Source organism: Solenopsis invicta, chromosome 8 (assembly GCF_016802725.1).
Source record: "Solenopsis invicta isolate M01_SB chromosome 8, UNIL_Sinv_3.0, whole genome shotgun sequence".
NCBI classification, from domain to species: Eukaryota; Metazoa; Arthropoda; class Insecta; order Hymenoptera; family Formicidae; genus Solenopsis; species Solenopsis invicta.
Window position 1 is genome coordinate 7,006,259 of NC_052671.1, and position 22,178 is coordinate 7,028,436.

Consider the following 22,178-nt stretch of genomic DNA (forward strand, 5'->3'; position numbering starts at 1 on the left):
GGCAAATGCATAAAATGTTTGTTGGCGGTTAGCGTTCCTCGCGCGGGAAACAAAGATGACTGTTCTCGTTACAGAACGTGCGCACGCGCAAATGCAGTATTGTTCAAGAGGAAGAAGATGAGGACGATGTGTCCTCGTGCTCTGGCCGAGACGAGCACGGGAGCAATTCGGCGCTAAATTCCTTTAACCGTCGTGGTTCCCGATCCGAGGGAAAGCTCTCGCACATTCTGCAGGAGCGATTAGCGCAGCTTCCGGAAAAGCACACCAGCACGAAACCCGTGCCGAGTCAACGGCATCCGCATCAAAAAGAGGATACCGTCATCGCCGAATCATCGCACAGGGGAGAAAGACTGAAGCAAACTTCGAGAAACGAGAAAGATAACAAGACGTCGTCGCCGAAAGGGGCTGACAAAGGGGGTAACGTACTCTTGGAGAAACTGCCTGCAACTCCGCGGATTACCTTGATGTGCGAAGAAAACTTGAAGAATCGATTGAGTGGCGCAAACTCTCCATCAACTGGATGGGCGGCTAAAAAAGCCACTAGCACGGAAGCCAGACCTAAATCAGTGACGGAGTGTTTAAAATCGACTGGACCAATACCAGCGAACAAATGGAGAATGGGTGCTCAACATCATCGATTTAGCGTGCCGCTCACGGAGTCTTCGTCGGTGATTTCCTCAAAACCATCCGATGTACCTGCGACAATGGCAATGACAACGACCACTACTAAAACACTCCATGAATCGTCAACCGTCTCGATACCTCTTCATCCGATTAACGACAATCAAGTGACATTGACACCTAAGTACAAGACGATGCCGTCGCCCAGTGGTAACTCGTCCGCGACGCTCAATGAAATCCTGGAGGATGGAGATGACATGCACGCGTCAGCGAACTCTACGGAATGTGGGGATTCGACAACCAAATGCCGCGTCGTTAGACGAACAACGTACGAGCAACGGAAGAGCAAGTTCCACAAGACGCGCACGACCTCTTGCTCGAGTTCGGATGCCAGCGACGATGACAGCGAAAGCAGGAAAAAAAGGGCACATAAACTCGGCGCGTCCACGGGCAAACCCTTACCTCCGAGACGCGACAGTCATGACGACTCGAGCGACTCGCAGGATCCAGGAGGAAGCGGCGGAGGGCGAGGTGGAGTCGGCGGAGGAGGAAGCGGAGTGAGCAATGGCGAGCACACGACAACGGACACACCGACGACAACCGAGAGCAATCGAAACGACAGTGGTAGCGGCACTAACACGACAAATACGAGCACAACGAATGGAGGAGGGCGGCATCGATGCACCGAGAACCAGGTAATGTTTGGCAGGAGACATCGCGCTGGTAGGAGAAGAACTGGCGAGACGCGATTACGTGAGAGCCAGTCGTTGAATCGTATCACCGAGGTCCAGGAAGCCGAGGCACCTTCGTCTTGTCACAATCATTGTCACGTATCGCGCAATTCGACTGTAATTGGCACGCAAAACGTCTCATCGTCGTCAGTATCGCAGAATAGCACAGCTTCTCAGCACAATGTTGTTCCGCCTGTTTCTCAAATGGCAACCACTACTGTACAAAAGGCAAAAGGTCTCGGAGCAAGGTTGTTGCAGAGCTGGTCACTCAGCGCCGGAAAATCCCTGATACAAGGCTCAAAACAATCCACTCGTAGTCCCGATGGAAAGAGTAACGGTTGTCATCGGCAATCGGATGATTGTCAGACGGTCAGTGGCGCCAGCGATGATCGTCGCGGTGATCACAAGTGCGTGAGTCAAGCGACATGCAACGACAAGGAGAACCGCGGTAATGGCTCGATGAATCGAAACGAGTGTAAAAACAGAAAGATTCGGTTGTTGAGTCGTTACTTCGCCGTGCATAAGAAGCTCTGTGTACCGCTGCCGGGTATCTTTGGCAAGGGACGTCTCTATAAGGCTCGCTCGTGTGGCAGCATCACTCGTGATCGCGTCAGCCCGCCGTCGCCTAAATCGATGCTGCTGGTCGAGGACAAGTGGCGGGAACGTCGTCAGTGGTGTGACGCCGCGACGAAGCAGCATCGCGGTAGCGACGGTGACATCAATCAGAATTTAGGCGTCTCGCATCTCGTGCAAGAGAACATCGGTAAGGGCTGCACTGGTATGCCCAACGTGTGCCACATTCATCTCGGAGACGCTTCCAAGTGTTGTAGCCTTTGTTGATGAATCGCTTCTGCTCGAAAGAGACAGAGAACTCGATCCGCGCTTAAATACACAAAATGAGAGACACGAGTGTGAGTAGGTAAAGCACCAGATCCGTTCTGGCTGGGTAGCTAAGTGGTATGGCCCAGGTATGGCTGGGTGGTAGCAGGTGGTATATGCGTGCGGGACTTTTTTCGCGACAATCTTTTTTCGATACTACGATTAATTTCTAGTGAGTTATTATCGACACAGAAATATTCTTATAGTTTGAAAGATCTGATATATATATATATATATTTTTTTTTTTTCTTTAGAAACTGCAATTCAAACGGCGTAAATGCCGCGTCTTTGGTACATCTTAGGGAAAACAATAGTTAATAATTTCTGAGTGCAGAACCGAAGTCAGATCTGTTTAGAAATCTTTTTAGTAATTCAGAGTGCAAAAGATGGTCATAATTAATATTTCGAGAAAGGTATGATCTGTTCCTCGCTGATGCCGAAGTTACGTTAAGTTTAGGGTGCGCAACCGATATTTGCGCAAGAATGGTAATCGCTAATTACAATAGCAAAGATTACGTGGCTTTGGTCTGCCATCACTTGACTGATCACATCATATCCCCGCGGGTCCGTAGAGCACAGAGATCAAGACAACAATAAGAGAAAGAAAGATGGAACGTACTGATGTTTATCGGTCGTTCCGAAAGAGCTGTATCTAGTCCATGTGAACAATGTATTAAATATTGCAGAGTTTATGATTATTATTATATTATTATTAATATTATTATTATTATTATTATTATTACGATATTATTACCACTATTACTCTACTACTGCTACTATTACTACTATTACTACTATTATCGCTACTATTACTATTACAGTCGCTATTATTATTGCGAAAGAGATCATTATCATCTCCATGCTATCGTCATTATCATCATTGCCATTATCATTATCGCTGCTTTCATCCATTTCCTCTCTAAATATTTACTACGCTAGCACGAGTGTAATGCATCGTAAACGGGTAAAGAAATTCCACGTGACGATTGAAACCTACGGTGTCGATCGATGCGAAGTCGTGCAATGCGAAAAGTGTCTTCCTCGTCCCTCTTTTTCTTCCGACTTTTTCTTTTTCTTTAACGCGATCGTCTCTCTTTCTCTCTTCTCCTATACGATACGTCATTGCCTTTACAAAGCTTCCTAACTTATTAAGACGAAGAACAGATAGCTTCCAAATGGCGGTTGACTATATGTGTATATATATATGTGTATATATATATATATATATATATATATATATATATATATATATATATATATATGTATGTATGTATGTATGTATGTATGTATATATATATTAAAATGCAAATTAACATCGGATGGAAATGCGAGTGTTCTACAACGGTAGTCTGAGTTGCGTCTAAATGAAAGGAATTAAACGATTAAAGGAGAGAAACTCGCGCCACGGTATTTGTATACGTTAAACCCGGTGCGGGAGTAGAAGTGTTCTTATGCAGGCAGTGCACGATGTAAAGCCCACCGAGTACGTAAATACTCTGCGCGCAGATGTTAGAAGCTTAAGGGTAAGGCGATAGTAGCAATCGTCATCTATTGATTCATTCTCGTAGATCTAAATAATCGGTAGCGAACAGTAGATACAAGATCCGTTGAACATGCTTGCCGGTTAAGCACGTTGCGACGGTTCTTCGGTCATTCGTTCCCTCGGGTGTTCGCGCCACTTATTAAGAGGACATATACACGTATACCTAGACAGGTCAAATGAGATCGAACTTTACAAATTTTTTATGGAAAAACGAAAAATGGAAAAAGATAAAGAAGTCGTGTTTATTTCATTATTTTCTCTATTTGATATTTAAATTTTATTAAAATAAAAATAATATAAAATAGCTATTCAAGTTTTCCTGAATTATATTTTTTAAATATCATGTTTAAATACAGCGTACGGTTACTGCTCCTACAGAACTCATCAGAAAGCAGAATGATATAAACTTTATAAAGTTGAGAAACATGGATTTTGTGCTTGACGTTTTCATTTTTCGAAGTATATTTGAACAAAATGGTAGTTTGGTCAAAGATAGTTTTTTTACTATAAATTTTTGTTTATTTTTTCGCTGCGACAAAAAAATTAAATATCGTAAAAGAATCTTATGTCAAGCACCGGTTTTTGATATCTGGAAAAAATGTGTAAAATTGTGAGTCAATTTGTCGAACAACATCTTTAAGGTATTGTAGCCACGTAAAAATATAATTTGAGTAGCAACGCCAAATTATATTACTTTTTAATAAAATTTAAATTTAAAAAAAGTAATATTTTTTACAATGGATTAAATACAACTTATCTATCTTTCCGTTTTTCCACAAAAATTCGCAAAGTTTAACATTTAGATGTATGTGCCCCTTTAAGTCATCTAGACGAATATCGTCATCGTCTCTCTATCATCGTCATCATTGCGAGTGCTATCCGCTATTTAAAAGTACACATTGTAATCATAAAATAAGAAGTGTTTCTCATTAATGTAGCGAAAACTCATCAGATTTCTTTTTTTTTTTCTTTTATCGATGTAAACCTTTAGGGTGTTTACCACTGGGAAAAATCAAGAAAACCTGAAATTTTCAGAAAATTTATTTTTTATGATTTTCTCTCATTATTTTCTTAGACCATCAAAATTGTATTTGAACACTTAAATCATTAGAATATCGAAACTTTTTGCAACATTACTCATCGTTTTTTGTATTCACCATCAAAATTATTTTCAAATCTGTATCTGGCTAAATTTTTAGATGCTTCAGCGAAATCATTCTTTCTCTACAAATTCACATTTCTGTATCAATATGCGAATCTCGACGATCGAGTGCTGGACGCTCGACAAGTGTCGAGATAATTTTTCACAAGTTCATTTTTCAACTCTCCCGTTTCGTGCATGTATGTCACATATGATTTTATTCAATTAGTATGAAAATGTAAGTTCGAAAATGATTGCAGGGTGATGTTAGCATAAGGCAACTGTCGATTCGTCATCGCTCATCAAGCCCTCGTTTGCTCTTCCGTCTTTACGTTTGCGGCTATCTACAAGATGTGTCGATTGTAACTTCTTTGATAAAGACTGAGAATTCCGCGATGACTTCAATGATATCTTGACTACCAGCTACCTGCGTGTCGCACGATGATGATGACCTAACGAGACCAAAAATAAATAATTCGTAAGAAAAAATAAATAATTCACAGACCTAAGTTTGCACTAGCTACAAAGTGCAATACAAAGTCGTACAAAGCCAAGTACCTTGTGTCGGTGTAGTCGTTGATTTTAAGGATCCGAGACTCGATTTTATCTTTTTCACCCATTATTGTAAATTCAGCAACTCGGGAGCTACTTTTGAAACTCGGAGCTAATAATCGCGGTGTACACATGGGCATTAACGTTATTTCGGTGTAATGAGAGTAATATCTCGGGAACGATAGGACTTTAGGGTACAAGAGTCTCTCCGCTACGAACAATCGGGCGAAGATTATTATTGTTGTAATCGACGTCGAGAGAATTGTGTCTAGCGCGAAGCTCAAGAAGGATTTCCTCGCAAGCGCCCCTAGGTCACGTATGGCTTGTCTCGGTCCTATATTTATGTAACAAAACGAAGGCGTCTCTCGCGTAACTCGAACAATGTATTATATATTCTGGAGTTGCAAATAGAGCAAAGTGTCTCTTCCATGTACATATCTTTGGCATTTTCCTATATCCTGGGAAAAAAGCGATTTATCCTAGGAGAATTATCGATAAGTAAAAGAAAGAGAGAGAATGAGATATTTTCGTGCTAAAATACGGAATGCCGGATCCGCCGAACTGGATTTCCTGAGATGCGATATAAACGCACATATGTATTATATATGTATATCGCGAAACTTACGTGCAAGTTGACGTACCACATCGAACGCATGTGATTCCGTTGCGAATCTGCCGGCTTCATTGCTGTTGCGCTGCTCGTGTTAGTTGCCCATCCTCCCCCGTTTTAGCGAGTAACGCCGCTGTTTTGAAACGCGTTGCACCGCAGAGTACGAGAGAGAATTGTCTAAACGGTCTACTCTTTTCACTCGTCCTAAACGTCTATCCGGCCTGAACAGACCAAAGTTTTCCCTCCCCTCCCTCCCCCTTGTCATTCCCCGTAGTGTCCGACTCGTTACCCCGATTTACTGCCAGCTCAGTGTTAATGACACACCACTTTGCTAAACCGGCATACTATGAGATCTGTAAACCGCCAAGCATGAGCGTTCATGCACTGTGTGCCCAGATGAAATAAATTGAAATGATAAAGTTAACACCTGTCCTACGAGATTTTCGTACTTTGCCCATCATATTCTCCTTTTTCTTCAGTATCAGCTTTCCCATTTTATGAGAAGAATAAGATGTAAGTAACACGTCAGTAATTAGGTTTATGTCACATAAACTTTTATGCAATTGTAGGTTTATTTGTTAATAACATACAATATAATATTAATCTTACGTATTCTTTCTAAATAGCAATGACTACATCATTAGCACTGTCTACTTATATCTTACACGGCACTTGTATCAAAATGAAAAATTATTTATCGTAGGCACTTGTTTATAAGAAAGAAAGATATATTTACAGCGATAGAGAACGAGTACATAACACTCATAACGCTATAACTTTACGTGTAAACTTATATTCTAAGAACATAGAACAGGGATTTGATTACGGATCACAGAACTTGAAAATTACAAAAACGAGTGAATTTATTAGAATATTAATTTCATTGATCAATAAATTGGTAAATTTACTTCACTTTTGTAATTCTGACCAAGTTATATGATACATAATAGGTATCCTTATAAGGTATCTTATAAGTTAATTTGTTCACTAATCACTTGTGACTATACGAAGACATATAAAGATCAGGCTGCCAAATTCAGCGTATTCGCAACAATTGTACGAGTATCGCGTCTGTCTCGTTTAAGTTTATGTAAAAAAGCTATCCTGTCATATAAAAAATATTTTTTTAGAAATAGGAACTTCGAAAATAGAATGATTCGTAACATTCCTCGTAATCAGTCGTAGTCAGTCCGTTGGATTGATCGGAACAACCGATTGTGCGCATTAGCAGCACACTTCGCTGATGTGGAACGACTTCGATAATCGTGATGCATACTAAGAGAAGACGGCGTATACGAAAGAAGCTATTTCTGTCTCTTTTGCAATTTCGCGATTATCTCTCAGATTCATATATTAAACGAATCTTCAATATCCTCTCATGAGAATTTCTACGCCGCTTACACAGGCCAAACATTGAATGTCCGAAATGGTCCACAACACATTCTTTCAACAGAAATTTAATTCCTAACGTTTACGAGGCCGCAGAATCTTGTTCCAATTGCCTCAGAGCTTTCTTGCTGTTCTCCACGAATTCCTGAGTAAGAAATTTTTTTTCATAAATGGTTCTATAATGGTTAAAAAGTGATAATATTGATGCACTTGTTACAGTTAATACGAACCATCAAACCGCGGCTCATGTAATAAGGCCTGCTTATGCCATCATTCTTCTCACAATCCTCGCAAAAGCATATAAATATCGTGTCAATAATCATCTACAAAAAATTATTTTCAGAGATTATATTATTTATTTAATAACGTATCGTTTAGACTTGCTTTGTATGCCACTCACCTCGTAGATAGATATGAAGCAATGCGCGACTAAAAATGCGAATATCCCCGCGAGAGTAATTGGTATCCAAGGATGATTAAGTCCTTCCTTTTTCTACAAAGGGATAAAACTAAAGTGCTTAGTAAAGCCCTTGAAATATAGACATATAGTACAATTAATTTACCTGTACCTGCATCAAATAAATTCCTGAAACGACCGTAAGAGTGACGACAAGGACTTTACCCAGAAATAGAACGAAATCACCAACGCTGTTAATCGCCGCTACTCGCAAGATGTTGCTGGACAAGACTTGGAACGCCTTCTTCCCGCCCGTGCAAAAGTTGCATCCGTATATGGCTAAAAAAAATATTGTTTCTTAGTACCTACATTAATAAATTTAAAAAAAAACTTTACTTTTTTTCTAGTAGATATTTTCACATTTTTGAAAATAATTGGTGATTTCTGTGATATTAATGAAGGATTCAAAATTCTAATTATGTCATTGAAAAAGATGTATAGCAGTTACCTGTTTCGATGTAAGCATTCCTGGTAAGGAATTTTAGTGCACATTCGAAACACCAGAGACAGCATTGACAACACCATAATATTCCTTTCACGAAAGCGTTATCATAGCCTTTCAGATGATTCTGGACGAAGGATATCATGGCTCTGATCACTCGAACAATGCCTATTATTAAAGCTCCAAAAGCCACAGTACCCATGTGATATCTTATAAGATGTCCGAAGCCTTTTACCACTGGTAAGGAAAGACGATTTTTGTCCCTGTTAAAATATAGAGTATCATTCTCTGTATAAAATTTATGCACTACTATATAAAAGTATACTCTACACCAGGTATCGTATATATAAACAGAAGACCATTAATAAGAAATTTAATAACTTTGTGAAAAATTTTTAGTTGATATTTCAAGCACTATTATTATAACCAAAAAATACATTATTTTTCTCTTCATATACATAACTATAAATGATCAACTTTTTGCTGCGTTATTTACTCTTCTATTTAATTTTTGATATATACTAAAGATCTTACCTTGTAAAGAACCATCGAGCAACAGCGCAAGCGACGACCATGTGTTGGCAACCCAAATAGAATTCACACGCCACGAAGAATAAAAACAGATTGTACCACCTCGTTGCCTAAATTAATTTCATTTATTATGAAAAAGACATAAAGAAAGAAATGTAGCTTAATGAATTTAAATAAATAATCAATACGTGTATAATACAAAATAAATAAGTATTAACATTTTCGGTATTAAGCATATCTTATATCAAGTAATAATTTTTGTCAATTTTATATATTAAAAAAAAGGGAAAAATACGTAAAACGCACAAAAATCCTTATTAGGTATAAAATTCTGTTTGTAATAACTATAAATATACACAGGGTGTATATTTACAGTTATTAGCTGAAATAGATAGTATTTAAGAACATATTCTATTCACTGTAAAATAAAGTTATATAAACAAGGGTTTAGAAACACTTTCTTTCCAAGCTACAAACATATTTTGTCTACGGAAAATTTCTTAATAATAATTATATCGATCAATGAAATGGCAAATGAGATCCAATTGCATGGTTACGTTCTCCTGATTTAAACCTTTTCGATATTTATTTATGACATCTTAAGACTCTCGTTTATAATACTCTTGTAGAATTATTGTGAAATCGTATTATGGTTTCACGTGACAAAACACAAAATACTCCGATAATTTATGAACGTCTCCGGCTCTGAGAGGTAGACATAAAGCATGCATTGATGCGGAAATTATTTGCAACAATTTCTTTAATGAAATATTCTTAGTCTGTTGTAAATAAAACATTTACAACTTGGAAACATTTACAGATTCACGTATATTTTTTTTATCCTTACAATAGAATATGCTCTTAAAGTTTAGCCACCTATTTCTGAAACACCCTGTATATATTTATTAAAAACATAATCTTCATCAGTCGACAAGAAATATGCTTACGTACAATGAGTAATCCATCCTTCTTGAAACGAATATGATCTTTTTTATTCTTGTAAATGTCACCGGCGCTTTCAATCCACAACATACAGTAGATCCACGCCACTACCGTGGCACCGATCAATAGATACGTCTGAAAACAGAGCATTTCTGCATTCACAAGACCAATTCAGTATGAAGCTAAGCCGATTCATATAATTATAATTGAAACGGGATATGCTCACATAAATCGGCTGAAACAGCAATGCCGGCATCGAGTACACGGCTTTACCCGCCTCCCGGAAAAGCTGCATGACTAGCTCGATTCTCTTCCTCATCACCAGAATCACCAGGAGTACGATAACCTGCGGCACATATATATACATATATGTGTATATATTTTCGCAAAGTTTGCGCTAACGTAGCGCGCCGGGTATAGCGATTTTCCTTACAGCAACGACCGACATAATAATAGCGTAGATGAAGTAGGGCTCCACGCTAGAATCCTCCGGGTGAATGTCGCCCCTTTCCAAACCCTTCTTCTCGCGATACCACGCCAGCCTATACAGAAAGGTTTAAATTGCTTCGCTAAATTTAAATAAATAACAGATATTCTATTTGCGGAGGAATAAAATATTTGTCTAATATCTCACATAAAAGAGAATTTTTAGATTGGAAGATTTAAAATATGATTTTTGCTATATGGATTTAATTTTCATAAATTGAGATAATTCCGTTTACCAGAGATACGTTGTGCCGCCGATGCAAGCCAAAACTGCGCCAATTAATACGATATAAATGACATATTGTACCATATAGCGGAAGGCCACCAAAATTGCGAGAGAAAGTGCTGAAAAATCGTCGGTTGCAATCAATCACTCAAAGTTCCTGTTTTGCCTCGCGCAGAGAGAAAGAGAGGTGATATAAGAATTTAGAACCGAAATTTAAAACGCAACAAATCATCTCGATGATAAGGATATATTGCTAACATGAAAAAGATATTATTTGAAACTTATTTTGCATTGGTCGATAATGTTTAAATTACGTGGAAATATTATCAATTTAATAAAATACTTAAAATTTTATAAATAGATATAAAAGAGTAATTAAGAATGCATAAAAGAGAGTGAAATTGGAAGTTCTACAAATGATATTCTAAAATAATACATGCTATATGCTTTTTCGAAATACCTACCTAAAGCTATAAGTAAAAGGTAAATCAATTCGTGCCATGCAAGTCCCAAATCAGTAACTGCATCCTGAAATAATAATACATTATTGATTACTTATTAATTACTTATTTAGACTAATTAAGAAGCAATCGTGCATGCTATATATGATTTGCAAATTTATAAATGTTTACTTGATTTGAATTAATTAAAACTAAAACTGATCTATTTATCTTATTTTATTAAAATTGTAATGAGAGCATCATGACAAAATGCCATATAAGAATAAATACATTTTTAAAAAGAAATTGAAGATTATTTGATTTGAAGTTTAATTTAAAATGTAACATGTTACCCGACCGTCATAAAGCGTTCAAATTAAAATAGACTACTTCCGAGCCGTTTTTAAAATAAAACTGATGGTTGCTCGGCTTAGTGATTGATACATGACTTTTCCTCCTGGAAAAAATATATTGGAAAGGATATAGGATTTTATCTTATTTTTCAGTCAATAATTTGGAAGAAGATTAGATTTCTGCTACGAAAAGAAGAAAAATAAAGCAATATATCATGAGATTCCTGGAAAATAAAATTAAGCATTAAATGGAAGATGCGACTCTAGGAATAAATCAAAGGAAATTAAGTGCATATAGATGTTTGCATGATCCAAACGCAAATAATGATACGCAAGTCAGCGTATGGTATCAATTTTACAGATGCAGAAATATAAATAGATCAAATGCAATATAAAAGTATATAATAAAATAATATGTTTTTTATTAACGTAATCAGAATTATGATCTAAAAATATATAGACATCAACAAAAAACATAAAAAATACACATTTTGCACATTTTGTTTAAAGCTCAAGATTGGATTTTGGTAAAACAAAAAAGTAGCTATTTTTGCGCAAGAGATAATCTTAAAAAATATTCTCAAAATCACTTACGTTGTAAAAGCTGTCCAAACGAAGAGTCCTTATTATGGAACTGATGGTTTCTGTCACTTTTTTGTGCATACAGCGATTCAGGAATAATATTCTGCGAGACAGAAAGAGAAACAGAAATTGACGAACAGAGGAAACCAGATTGGGAGAAAAAATAATCAAGTTTATACGTCTCATGAAATTTTCTGCGAAATTGTGATTCCGATAATCATTTAGATTAATGTGAAACGAGTGTAATCAAAAGCGCACGATACAAGATATAAATCTTAACTTTACTAACTTGGTCTCGTCCACTATGCAGTTCGCCACGCACGTACGGTTCTTCATACCATTCATTTCGAAATCAATCTCGAGATACCTAATAGACACAAAATATAAGTTATTAATGAAGGCAGGGATCAATTCTCTAGACCTTTCTCAGGACAATGGCGCGACAAACTGTTAAATCGATATATCGACCTTATTATTATTGCACTTTATTTTTAAATATTTTGGACTTTTTGCTAATTTTAAACTGCGTGTATTTTTTCAGAGCAGATTAATTATGACAGTACGAGCTCTGATTATTATTTCGTTAATTTTCTAATAAATTTAATAACCTGTGTTATTTTTTGAGGAAATAAATCATATAATTTTTTACGCAAATCTCAACTCCAATATATAAATTATTAATCGCGAGGAGTTTATTTATTTCCAATTAATACAAATGCTTCAAAGTGCACTCACGGTTTTTTGGTGTAGTCGGCGCCCTTGCAGTCGAATTGCGGGTCGTTTTCGTGCGGGGTGACGCGGCCACAGACATTTCCGCAATCGTCAAATCCATGTATCACGCGGTAAATGTCACCCTTCTTCACCACATTCGTCATCATGAAGATCTATAGACGCGAATTACAGAATAACGTTTAGCGAACACGCGCGACGTTATGACGCGGATGAAAAAGCAACATCACTTACGAAACCACCCGCGAGAACGAGCATCAGGATCACGGCCCAAAAATCGGTGCATGATCGATTCTTTACGTATATCTGCGTTGAAACGTTCGACGGCGAGCCTTGATTATCGGGTGTCTAGAAGGAAAAAATTGTACGGTGTAAATTTGAAACTGTTGAGACGAGCAAGCTATCGAAGTGATATCGCTTACAAATAAAAGAATTTAAGAACGGGCTTATAAAAACATTGAAAGCACATTAGTCAAGAAACGGCGGCAAATTAATTTTTCATCACAGAAAAAAAAAACTAGGTCAATTAATTTAATGAATAAGGCTAATCATGAAAGACTACATGAAAGAGTTAACGTATAAGGACAATTTAATTTGAGTTGCGTGTTTGAAAAATATACGCATTTTACGCTTCACAGTGGATGCATAACGTTATTACTATTTTTAACGAGCATGCAAAATATTCATAAATACGTGGATCCGTTGTTTTAACAGGCGTGTAGGAAAGGCGTTTACCGTGGGTTCCACTTTGGACGAGGGCTCGTCCGCACAACCGCAGCAACCCATCTCTACACTCGCCGGGGCGACTGGCTCCTGCTCCTCCAAACGATCGTGCTCGTCCTCCTTCTGGTCGCCCTTCGACAAGTCTATCGCCTCCGTACACGCGCCAGCTTCAACAGAACAAAAGTTGGAGATACGATTACCAAATCGCTACTGATTTCGGGAAACGATTTTACGAAAATCAACGTCGTGTAATTGCTTGCAACGCGCACGATAAATATATGGTAGCAAGCGATATAATGCTTTTTGTGCGTGATACTCGTGATTTTATCACATCTTCATATATATATATATATATATACACACACAAATATTTCGGGCTAGATTGAAAATATCGGACATCGCGTGTGACATGTTTCTGGATTGAAAACTTGTTGAAGCAAAGATACCGATCGCTATACCGTGAATTGTTGTCAGTTAAGAAAAGTTTCAGTTAAGAAAAGAAAGTGACATAAATTTCGAGAGTTGATTCTATTGCAGACTTAATTTTGAACAAGTTTAATCTAGATTCATAAAGCACATTGACATGTATAAAGCATATCAAAATAATTTAGACGAATGCACTCGATGGCGATCGCTGTTTTCCGGGACGCGTTCCTCAAACTGAGGTCACGTCGATATCGATCGATTAATACACCCGGGAAGTTGCATGCTTGGATATTATTGTCGCAACGCCGATCAGAATCACGCATCATCCATGGTAACCCACGCGAAACATAATTACGATTGTTCAGAAGTAGAACTTTGAAAGATTGATTGAAATACGTCGAATTTCCTGTAATGAATTCACGAGAGATAAATACTTTAGCAATTAATTCTTATCAAGTTATGAAATATTCAACTGAAGTGATAAATGGAAATAATTATATGTTGGAATTGGAACATAAAAGTTCGTGGCGGCACACATGTGTATGCGATTGAATAAATCAATGTAAGGTAGAAATGAGCCGAATAAGCCCCACCTCTTAGTTTATTTTTTATGAACTATTTATGGAGATATTGAAATAAACCGAGCAACAATAAAATATTTATTTCAATCACTTACAAAAATAAAATTACCTTCCATATAGAACATTTGTGAATAAACAAAACAATTTTTTAACTCTGACATGGAACCTTATTAAATGCTTGTGTTTTTAATAAAGCCCAAATCAAAAATAAATTGAAAATAAAAAAGGAACTATTTAAACATTATCTTCCAAATCCACTTTTAAAATGATTATTAATCACAAAAACGAAATTAGCGTTTGTTAAATGTCACAGTTATCTTCAATTTTGTCTGTAATTAATTTTTCATCTTTTGGAAATTCTTAGCCATTTGAGTACAATTTTAGCTTCTCAGAAATTAGCAACATTGAAAATCGTTCTCTGTTGCAAGCTACACACATAACAAACGAATGATAACAGTCATAACCAAAAACACAATGAATTTTATTTATAAATAAAAAAACGTTACTTTTGTCCCAATCCAGTATAAATAAAATTGTGTATCAATGATACTCGAATGACACTTGTAATGAATGTCATATTTCATTATCTCAAGTCCAATAAGAGATTAATATTATAAACGATAAAATACTTGAGTTGACTAGTTGACTATATTTAGATCATAAAATCAGCTTCACACTATATGAGACAGATATTCTGTAATGAAGTGGCGTGTGAGATTTATTTAGCGCAAAAACAGCTTTCACTAACACGAAAAAGTCTATCACAATCACTAAAGATACATATACACATGTAAAAGTCACACAAATATATATTGAGTGCAGTAGGTTAATGTTACTTCCGTGTTTCAGTCACGAAAGAAACGCGAGAGAAGTTTTTACCACGGCAACATGAAGGCGAAAGAGCGCTTTAGTTACGCGACACGGTGTTGAATAACGGTCGTGGATACGGCTATTGCCTCTCGAAGACATTACAATTACGTCATTATTTTTTCTCTTTGTTGTGGCAGCTATTCTATTTCACTTCAGATATTTCAAGTGAAATCATCGTCACTTTCGTTAAATCGCACGCTGTAATATTTTTATCAAATGCCGTACGATCGATAATATAACTTGAAATGATTGAATTTGAGATATTATGTTAACATACAAAATTAATGTTATATATTAAATATATCCGTCCTGTTGATAGAAAGGTGACACAAAATTGGCAACCTTTCAGGAGAGTATTTTTAAAATTCTAAATTAGTACGAGACGTTTTAACTAGGACAGTAAATCGCATAACTTTACTTTCTTTTCATGTTATACTTTTACCCACAATCATAATATATTCTTTAAAACTAGATAGGGTTACTGCACCAGTTAATGAACAAATAAAAAGTTTAACTAGTCAATGAACATATAAATAAAATTTTAATATAATTACATTTTTAAATAAAAAAAAATATTTTAATATAATGTTTATGAAAATTAGATCATAAAAAATACAATTAATTCGCAATTTATTATCTCAAAGTCTTATTATTTTAATACATAGTCATTTACTGGTGATTGTTCAGCGATTTGTGAAGTGACCCCATGTCATATTCAAATTTGTATACTGTAATGGCTAGTGTAAATTTTATTCCTTATCAAGTTGTAACACTTTTCCATATACTCGTAAGTGACACTTTTCCAATAAGCCACAAATATACTTTCCATAAAATTATTTTGGTCTTAGGATCGATTGTTTTATTGTCCCAAAAATACTCATGTTTTACTTGTATCATTTTCTATCAATAGAGCGATATATTTATTTATTATTATTTCTGCGAAAGACTCGCACTTGTTAATTCTTCTATTTCTTTCTTTTACTATTTTTACTCTCCTCAGAGTTGTGTTATAATTTCAAGATTACGTGTACATGGATTATTTACGCATTGTTTATGCAAATCTATTTCATGTAGACACATACAAGCAACGTAAATGATTACAAATTGGATAACATAATGCAGAAAAAAATAATTAAATTATAAGATTGTTAACACATCTGAATTCAGTACTGATAAAATAAAAATATATAATATTGAAAATAAAAGAAGAAACGAAATATTTCCATTATTTCTGAAATGGATGGAATCTGAATCTTTTAGAATCCATAGAGTATTTATGACATGTAAAAACAATGACGTAATAGCTTCCATGGTTTACAATGTACACGTGTAACGTAGATTATTTCTATTTTACGCATAAATGCGCCCAACCCTGAGTCTCCTATTACTTTATATGACATGAAAGTTTTCTGGGTATTTTACCTCGTTCGAATTAATCATTGGTAAGATGTCATCAATCAAAAATCGACGAGACCGAAATTAAACTTTAATCCGGCCCGCGATAATCAAATTGCCCTCCCGCGCGCGTGTGTGTGTACCGTATCTCAAGGAATACTCATTAGAACGTGGACGTAAGACGGATTAACGTTTCCCCGAGCCGATCGATATCGAATAAGTCGGCGCATCGCCCTGTGAACACACTGTCCCTAATTCCGTTCATGCGCTCAGAAACTAAACATGATAACGCCTGATCGTCACACACAACACCACAATACACTTTCTCACTAATCAGTAGATTATGAGAAAAAGGTATTACTCCTATCGCAAAGATAAATTCATTTATGTGCACGTAAATATTAATTTTATCGCATAATTACAAGTGTACAATCATCTTTTATTATTTTATATCTTTAAATTTCCGTTGCATGCACGGAAAGAACAATTTTACTGAAGTATTTAAAAATTTAATTTAAAGCATGACGATCCTGCTGCGAACAGTTTCGACATTCTAATAGCACACTTACAATCAGCAACTATCTTAAACGTCCAATATAAATTTTTAACTTTTAACGCTCTGACCCCAACAAAAGTTTCGGCTAAATTTTTCCTGCGTTATTATTTTAATATCGTCACCGTATATTAACAATTCTAAATTCCTTCTATGCAAGAGTGCTGTTAGTCTATTTTCTCAAAAATTATTTCTATTACTGTCAAGATCACACGAGAAAAGCACACGGATTTACGGAGGAATAATAACTCAAATTTATAATTTTCCGCGTTGACGAGTTGCGATATTTAACACAGTGAAGTATGCCGCGCGTTCGAAACGTCGCGTCGCGTCGCTTCGCGCCTCAGTTCGCACTGCTCGCAGCATTCGTCGTTTGTGAAGTGGCTGTGAGTCTTTTGTTCCATCGGCACGCGTTTTAATTTTGACATTTCGAAAGCTTGTGTTTACGTGCGGCTAGTTTCTTTTCCTCGACAAGTTCATCCGCACCGAGGTGGTCCCCCTCCTCCCTCCCCACTCCTCTAATTTTCGATAAACACCTCGGTCCCTTCGTGAGCCTTCGTCGTGATACGATGCCGGGCACACGAGGTTATTTAGTCATTTCGTCAAGCAAGTGGATTTTCGTGAACGTGCAAACGAGCATCGGGAGTGAATCGAATGGAACAACGGGCGATCACCCCGCGTGTTTTCCGATTTCCGCGCGATTGTCCCGTAAAATTCGCGAACGCGGCACGACGTCACGATAATCTAACCTATCGTCCGGTCGTTGGTAACGGCGATGCGCGCCGCTCGAGTGTTAGTGATGTGACAGTGAGAGTACGGTTGCGACTAACGGTCAAGATGATGCTACAAATGCTTTGAAGCATCTTTTGATTGACCAATTTGTAAAATTCTTTATTCTGATTGGTTAATCAAATGCTACGAAGCAGTGTGATTGACCGCAGCTTAAGGATGCAAGCTGCAGCAGAAGGCAGAAAAGAGAGAGAGAGAGAGAGAGAGAGAGAGAGAGAGAGATGCCTGAAAGCAGAGATCGAGGAACGAGGCAAACGGCGACGCATCCACCGGTGAGTTACTTGTTGCATTACACTTTATCACTTACCGCCAGATAATTCGATCGAGTACAGATAACAGGGCGTTTGCTACCGAAAGAAAACCTGAAATTTTCAAGGAGTCTATTTCTTTTTTAAATCGTAGAAATTTACGGGTGCTCCGAGAAATTTTGGGGAAACTGTATGTATTTTTAATTGAATTGAAATTCTATCTGCTTTATTTCGTCAAAATTGTTTGAGGTTATTTTGGCCCGTACAGCACAGAATAGTAAAAATATTGCAAAGCATTTGTTGCAATGTTTCTACGCGATAAAACGTCCTCTTCAGAAATATCGATACATAACGCTGCAGCAACGTATATGCATAATATTGTATTAATGGATATTTCACCATTATTACAATGGAACGTTGCAGCGATATTTTGCAATGCTTTTTCTACGCAGCGTGAGTTAAGGGTTAATCGTTCAACGTAATCACTTTCAGATCTGAGTTAATCTAGCAAAATTGTTCTTTCCGTGTAATACACGAGATAAGCGCGGTTTTTCTGCGCGAGTACGCGCGCATGTGTGCAGTGCAATGACTCCCAACCTGGCCATTCTGGAATAACTTTTCCCAAGCAAACGGGTTCATCGGCCAGATCGCGTCGCTTCCTCGCGCGAGTCGCTCCGCGAGTGCAAGAAGCCGTAAATGTTTACAGAGCAAATCGTCGTAATCCGATATGGGACATTTCGGGTTTGCAGTTTCGGACGCTCTTCTATTTGACTTGGGTTTAGCGACGGGATTTCAGCCAAATATTAGACAGGCTGAGCCTGTCGCGCGTATTACATACGGGGTTTGCCAACAGCGCGCACCACTATCTTACATGCCTCAATGAAATTATCCTGCGTATGTGCGAGACTACGCCTTAATCAGCGCTAGCACCGATAAAGGTATAATCCCTTTCGCTGTTAGCCGTCGGCGTCGCGAATTATTTTCGCGCTGGTGGCCTGCCAGTCCGTGATCTATTTTCGCGTAACCAAAGGCATCGCCGCGCCCGTGAGATTTCAGCGGAGTTGTTCCCGTAAAGTTATGAAAGACGTACTTCTCTCGAAAACTTAACGGGCATCAAGCGGCGGGCGGCGGTATATATACCTACGTATACCTTTTCAATGAAACTTCGCTCGGTGAAAAGACGCTCGGCAGGGCTCTACGCATTCCGTGGAAAAATTCCGAGGCACGAAGTTGCGGATTTTTCTTGCGGGATCAACCGGCGCGCTTCTCACCAGCCGGTGAGCCTGGATACATAATCTCGACTGCCGGCAAGTGCGTGGGACGAAAGATGCATGCGAAAGAGAACGAGAAAGAGAGAGAGAGAGAGAGAGAGAGAGAGAGAGAGACAGAGAAAGAGACGGAAGCACTCAGGCCTAACATTGAAACACAATATAGCATCGCCACAGCTCTTTCACACGCCCGCGATAAAGATTACACGAGACAATGGAAAAACCACTAAACGGCGAGTTAGAGCGATCCTTGTGCTAATTATACACTCGTACGAGGAATTAAGAAGACTCGTGAGTCACGTTTGCACACGCACGTCCGCGAACACGGTATAACGTCACAGCACTCGCTCACATAATAATTATACGTTTCTTCCAATTATTATTATTTGATATCTCATCCATCTCCGTGTGCGTATCACGTCAATAATTTAACACCATTAATTAAATAATAATCTCAAGTTCGTGCAAAACTGGGTGGCTCTTACGATAGATAAATTTAATTCGCGCTAAATTAATGAAACGTTATCGCACCTTTTCCTGTTGCGAGTAAACGCGCAAAAGAAACTCGACTGCCACCGAACACGCGCTTACAGCTCGACGCATCAAGTCCGCGTGCAACGCACGTATCTCTGAGCATCGCTTGTTCCCCCACAACTTCGCCCCCTTCTCCGAACTCCCCGGCTGCACTTCAATGACAAACTTATCGCGACTGATATCGTATTGCATAATGACAAAGAGAGTAGACGATAATCATAATATTATACCTGGCAACGCCGCTATTGGAACTCGATAACTGAGAGATAATTCGACTCTGTGATATCTCGAAGTTGGAGCGTCGAAGCGACGGGTGTCTATGCACACCTCGCACTCGAAGTCAGCTAGGCTTCGCCAGAATCAAAACACGTGCAAAGTATTAAAGGTTGAAAAGTAAACAAAGGGACCGTACGGTCTCAAATTCGCTCGAATCGAATTGTACGCAACGGCGAGATGGTGGACGAATATTGAGGTAGAGTGCACTCGAAATGCTAAACTTCGCGCATATAAAGGAATACCTGGACGCCGTCGAATAGCTCAGTTTCCATAGACCAAAAGAACATCTGGGTAGGACGTTTCGCGAGGAATGCCGAGCAGAACCGAAAAGGCCCGATTTCCTCGCAGACTCACTTTGTTCCTGTGATCTCGTCCCTGTCCGAATTGATAGAGCGTTTCATAGACACACGTTTCTAGCTTATGATTTTCGAGAACTCTGACTGGTCTCCGAAGTTTAATATTGTTAAAATTGCGTATATGAGAGATAACTCAATATTATTGAATCCATGGCCAATATTTAAGACGATGCTAATACAGCTCTGATTAGTTGATGACATCTTGTGACATGGTAAAACGTCCACTTCAAAAATATTGATGTGATTGCAGCAATATATATATAATATTGTATCAACGTTGCAACGTTGCACGTATCAGTATTTCTGACGTTTCATCGTTGCTGCAATATTGTGCAAGATTTTTGCTATTATGGGCTGGATTGTTATAAATATAAGAATCAACTATGATATGCATGTACGCAAATTGTGCGACGTACACTGGGAAAAAAAGTTGACTGAAATTTTCAAATTGATTAATTATCTTCAATTCAAGTATTTATGTGCTTAAGTTAAATATATAAATAGTTAAATTAAACTCCAAGTATTTTATGTATTGGAATTAAATACTTTAAATACTTGAACTGAATAAATTTAATCAAGTTGAAAAATGCAGTTGTCAATGTTTAAAAACTTTTTCTCAATGTAGCTACATTGAAAAAAAATACTGTAATATGAATTGAAACGTAGTTTGATACAATTAAATATCGAATCACAGGTTGTCGCAGATATAAGTAGTCGATTTATCTAAATTTTATTTATTCATCTAGATTTGTTATTGTCTTTACTTTTAATCTTTTGTTTCATTAATACTGCTATTGAATTAACGAGATATTTCCAATTAGACTGATGCTGCTGAATCAAAGATTTTTCTTTGCACATGACTCATTTTTAATAACCATATACGTAAGATCGTTGCTAATCTCATTTTCGTTGCGTAACTTCTGGCGGCTAACACCGTCATTATCTTATGTAGTAATCGTTAGATGCAAGTTGACAGATGGTACCTACGTCAGCTGCTGGCACTTTATAAGTTTCTTCATTTTTTTCCTTCTTAATGATTTATGAACCGGATAATCAACGCATTTCAAGGCCAACACTGATTCCCGCCTCAATTTTCATCAATCTTACTGCAGCTTTCATAACAAATTATCTCAATGAAATAATAACGCCAATACCCCACGTCCGGAATTCTCAGTTTAGGTACAAAATTATCGCTCCCGCAATTGCGCAAGAAACTCGTTTGCCCGTTGGCGATATATTGAGGCTTAAAAGTTAAATCGCTCCGCAGCCGTGTAATAACGCTACCAAAATGGAGCAAATAATCAAATAGCGAATCAGGCCGATCAATCTTTATGCATGAAGATATAATTTATCTGAATAATATTCATTTCACAAATGTATTCAGGTGTAGTTAATGAGCTCGGTAATGAAGGATGAAGATATATATAATACGTGATAATCGATTTAACTACATTTATTGACGATAAGAAGATAAAAGCATATTCCCTCTACGAATCATAATTGCA

At 37.5% G+C, this 22,178-nt stretch overlaps 2 protein-coding genes across 13 annotated transcripts in view; one reads left to right on the forward strand and one right to left on the reverse strand.

Annotated features, from left to right (window-relative positions):
* Window positions 1-6,501, forward strand: part of LOC105196994 (serine/threonine-protein kinase par-1) — a 29,279-nt gene extending 22,778 nt beyond the window's left edge. For 2 of the 3 annotated variants that reach the window (XM_011163184.3, XM_026136119.2), the window contains exon 8: window positions 75-6,501. In XM_011163184.3, the coding sequence (XP_011161486.2) occupies window positions 75-2,192 (2,118 nt within the window). In that variant the 3' untranslated portion in view covers window positions 2,193-6,501. The remainder of the gene's footprint in view (window positions 1-74) is intronic. The other variant, XM_026136122.2, reaches the window with a different exon arrangement.
* A 129-nt stretch (window positions 6,502-6,630) lies between these two features.
* LOC105197020 (choline transporter-like protein 1) overlaps window positions 6,631-22,178 on the reverse strand; it is a 30,232-nt gene continuing 14,684 nt past the window's right edge. For 4 of the 10 annotated variants that reach the window (XM_026136123.2, XM_026136125.2, XM_026136124.2 and 1 more), the window contains 16 exons: window positions 13,390-13,544; window positions 12,889-13,002; window positions 12,661-12,809; window positions 12,215-12,292; window positions 11,938-12,028; window positions 11,015-11,078; window positions 10,561-10,669; window positions 10,272-10,380; window positions 10,065-10,184; window positions 9,848-9,973; window positions 8,900-9,006; window positions 8,372-8,628; window positions 8,030-8,202; window positions 7,867-7,959; window positions 7,697-7,789; window positions 6,631-7,611 (listed from right to left, as the gene is read on the reverse strand). In XM_026136123.2, the coding sequence (XP_025991908.1) occupies window positions 7,549-7,611; window positions 7,697-7,789; window positions 7,867-7,959; window positions 8,030-8,202; window positions 8,372-8,628; window positions 8,900-9,006; window positions 9,848-9,973; window positions 10,065-10,184; window positions 10,272-10,380; window positions 10,561-10,669; window positions 11,015-11,078; window positions 11,938-12,028; window positions 12,215-12,292; window positions 12,661-12,809; window positions 12,889-13,002; window positions 13,390-13,544 (1,901 nt within the window). In that variant the 3' untranslated portion in view covers window positions 6,631-7,548. Of the gene's footprint in view, window positions 7,612-7,696; window positions 7,790-7,866; window positions 7,960-8,029; window positions 8,203-8,371; window positions 8,629-8,899; window positions 9,007-9,847; window positions 9,974-10,064; window positions 10,185-10,271; window positions 10,381-10,560; window positions 10,670-11,014; window positions 11,079-11,937; window positions 12,029-12,214; window positions 12,293-12,660; window positions 12,810-12,888; window positions 13,003-13,389; window positions 13,545-16,676; window positions 17,164-17,951; window positions 18,148-19,389; window positions 19,976-20,038; window positions 20,162-20,271; window positions 20,917-22,178 lie in introns of those variants that run through there. The other 6 variants (XM_026136126.2, XM_011163221.3, XM_011163213.3 and 3 more) reach the window with 6 other exon arrangements.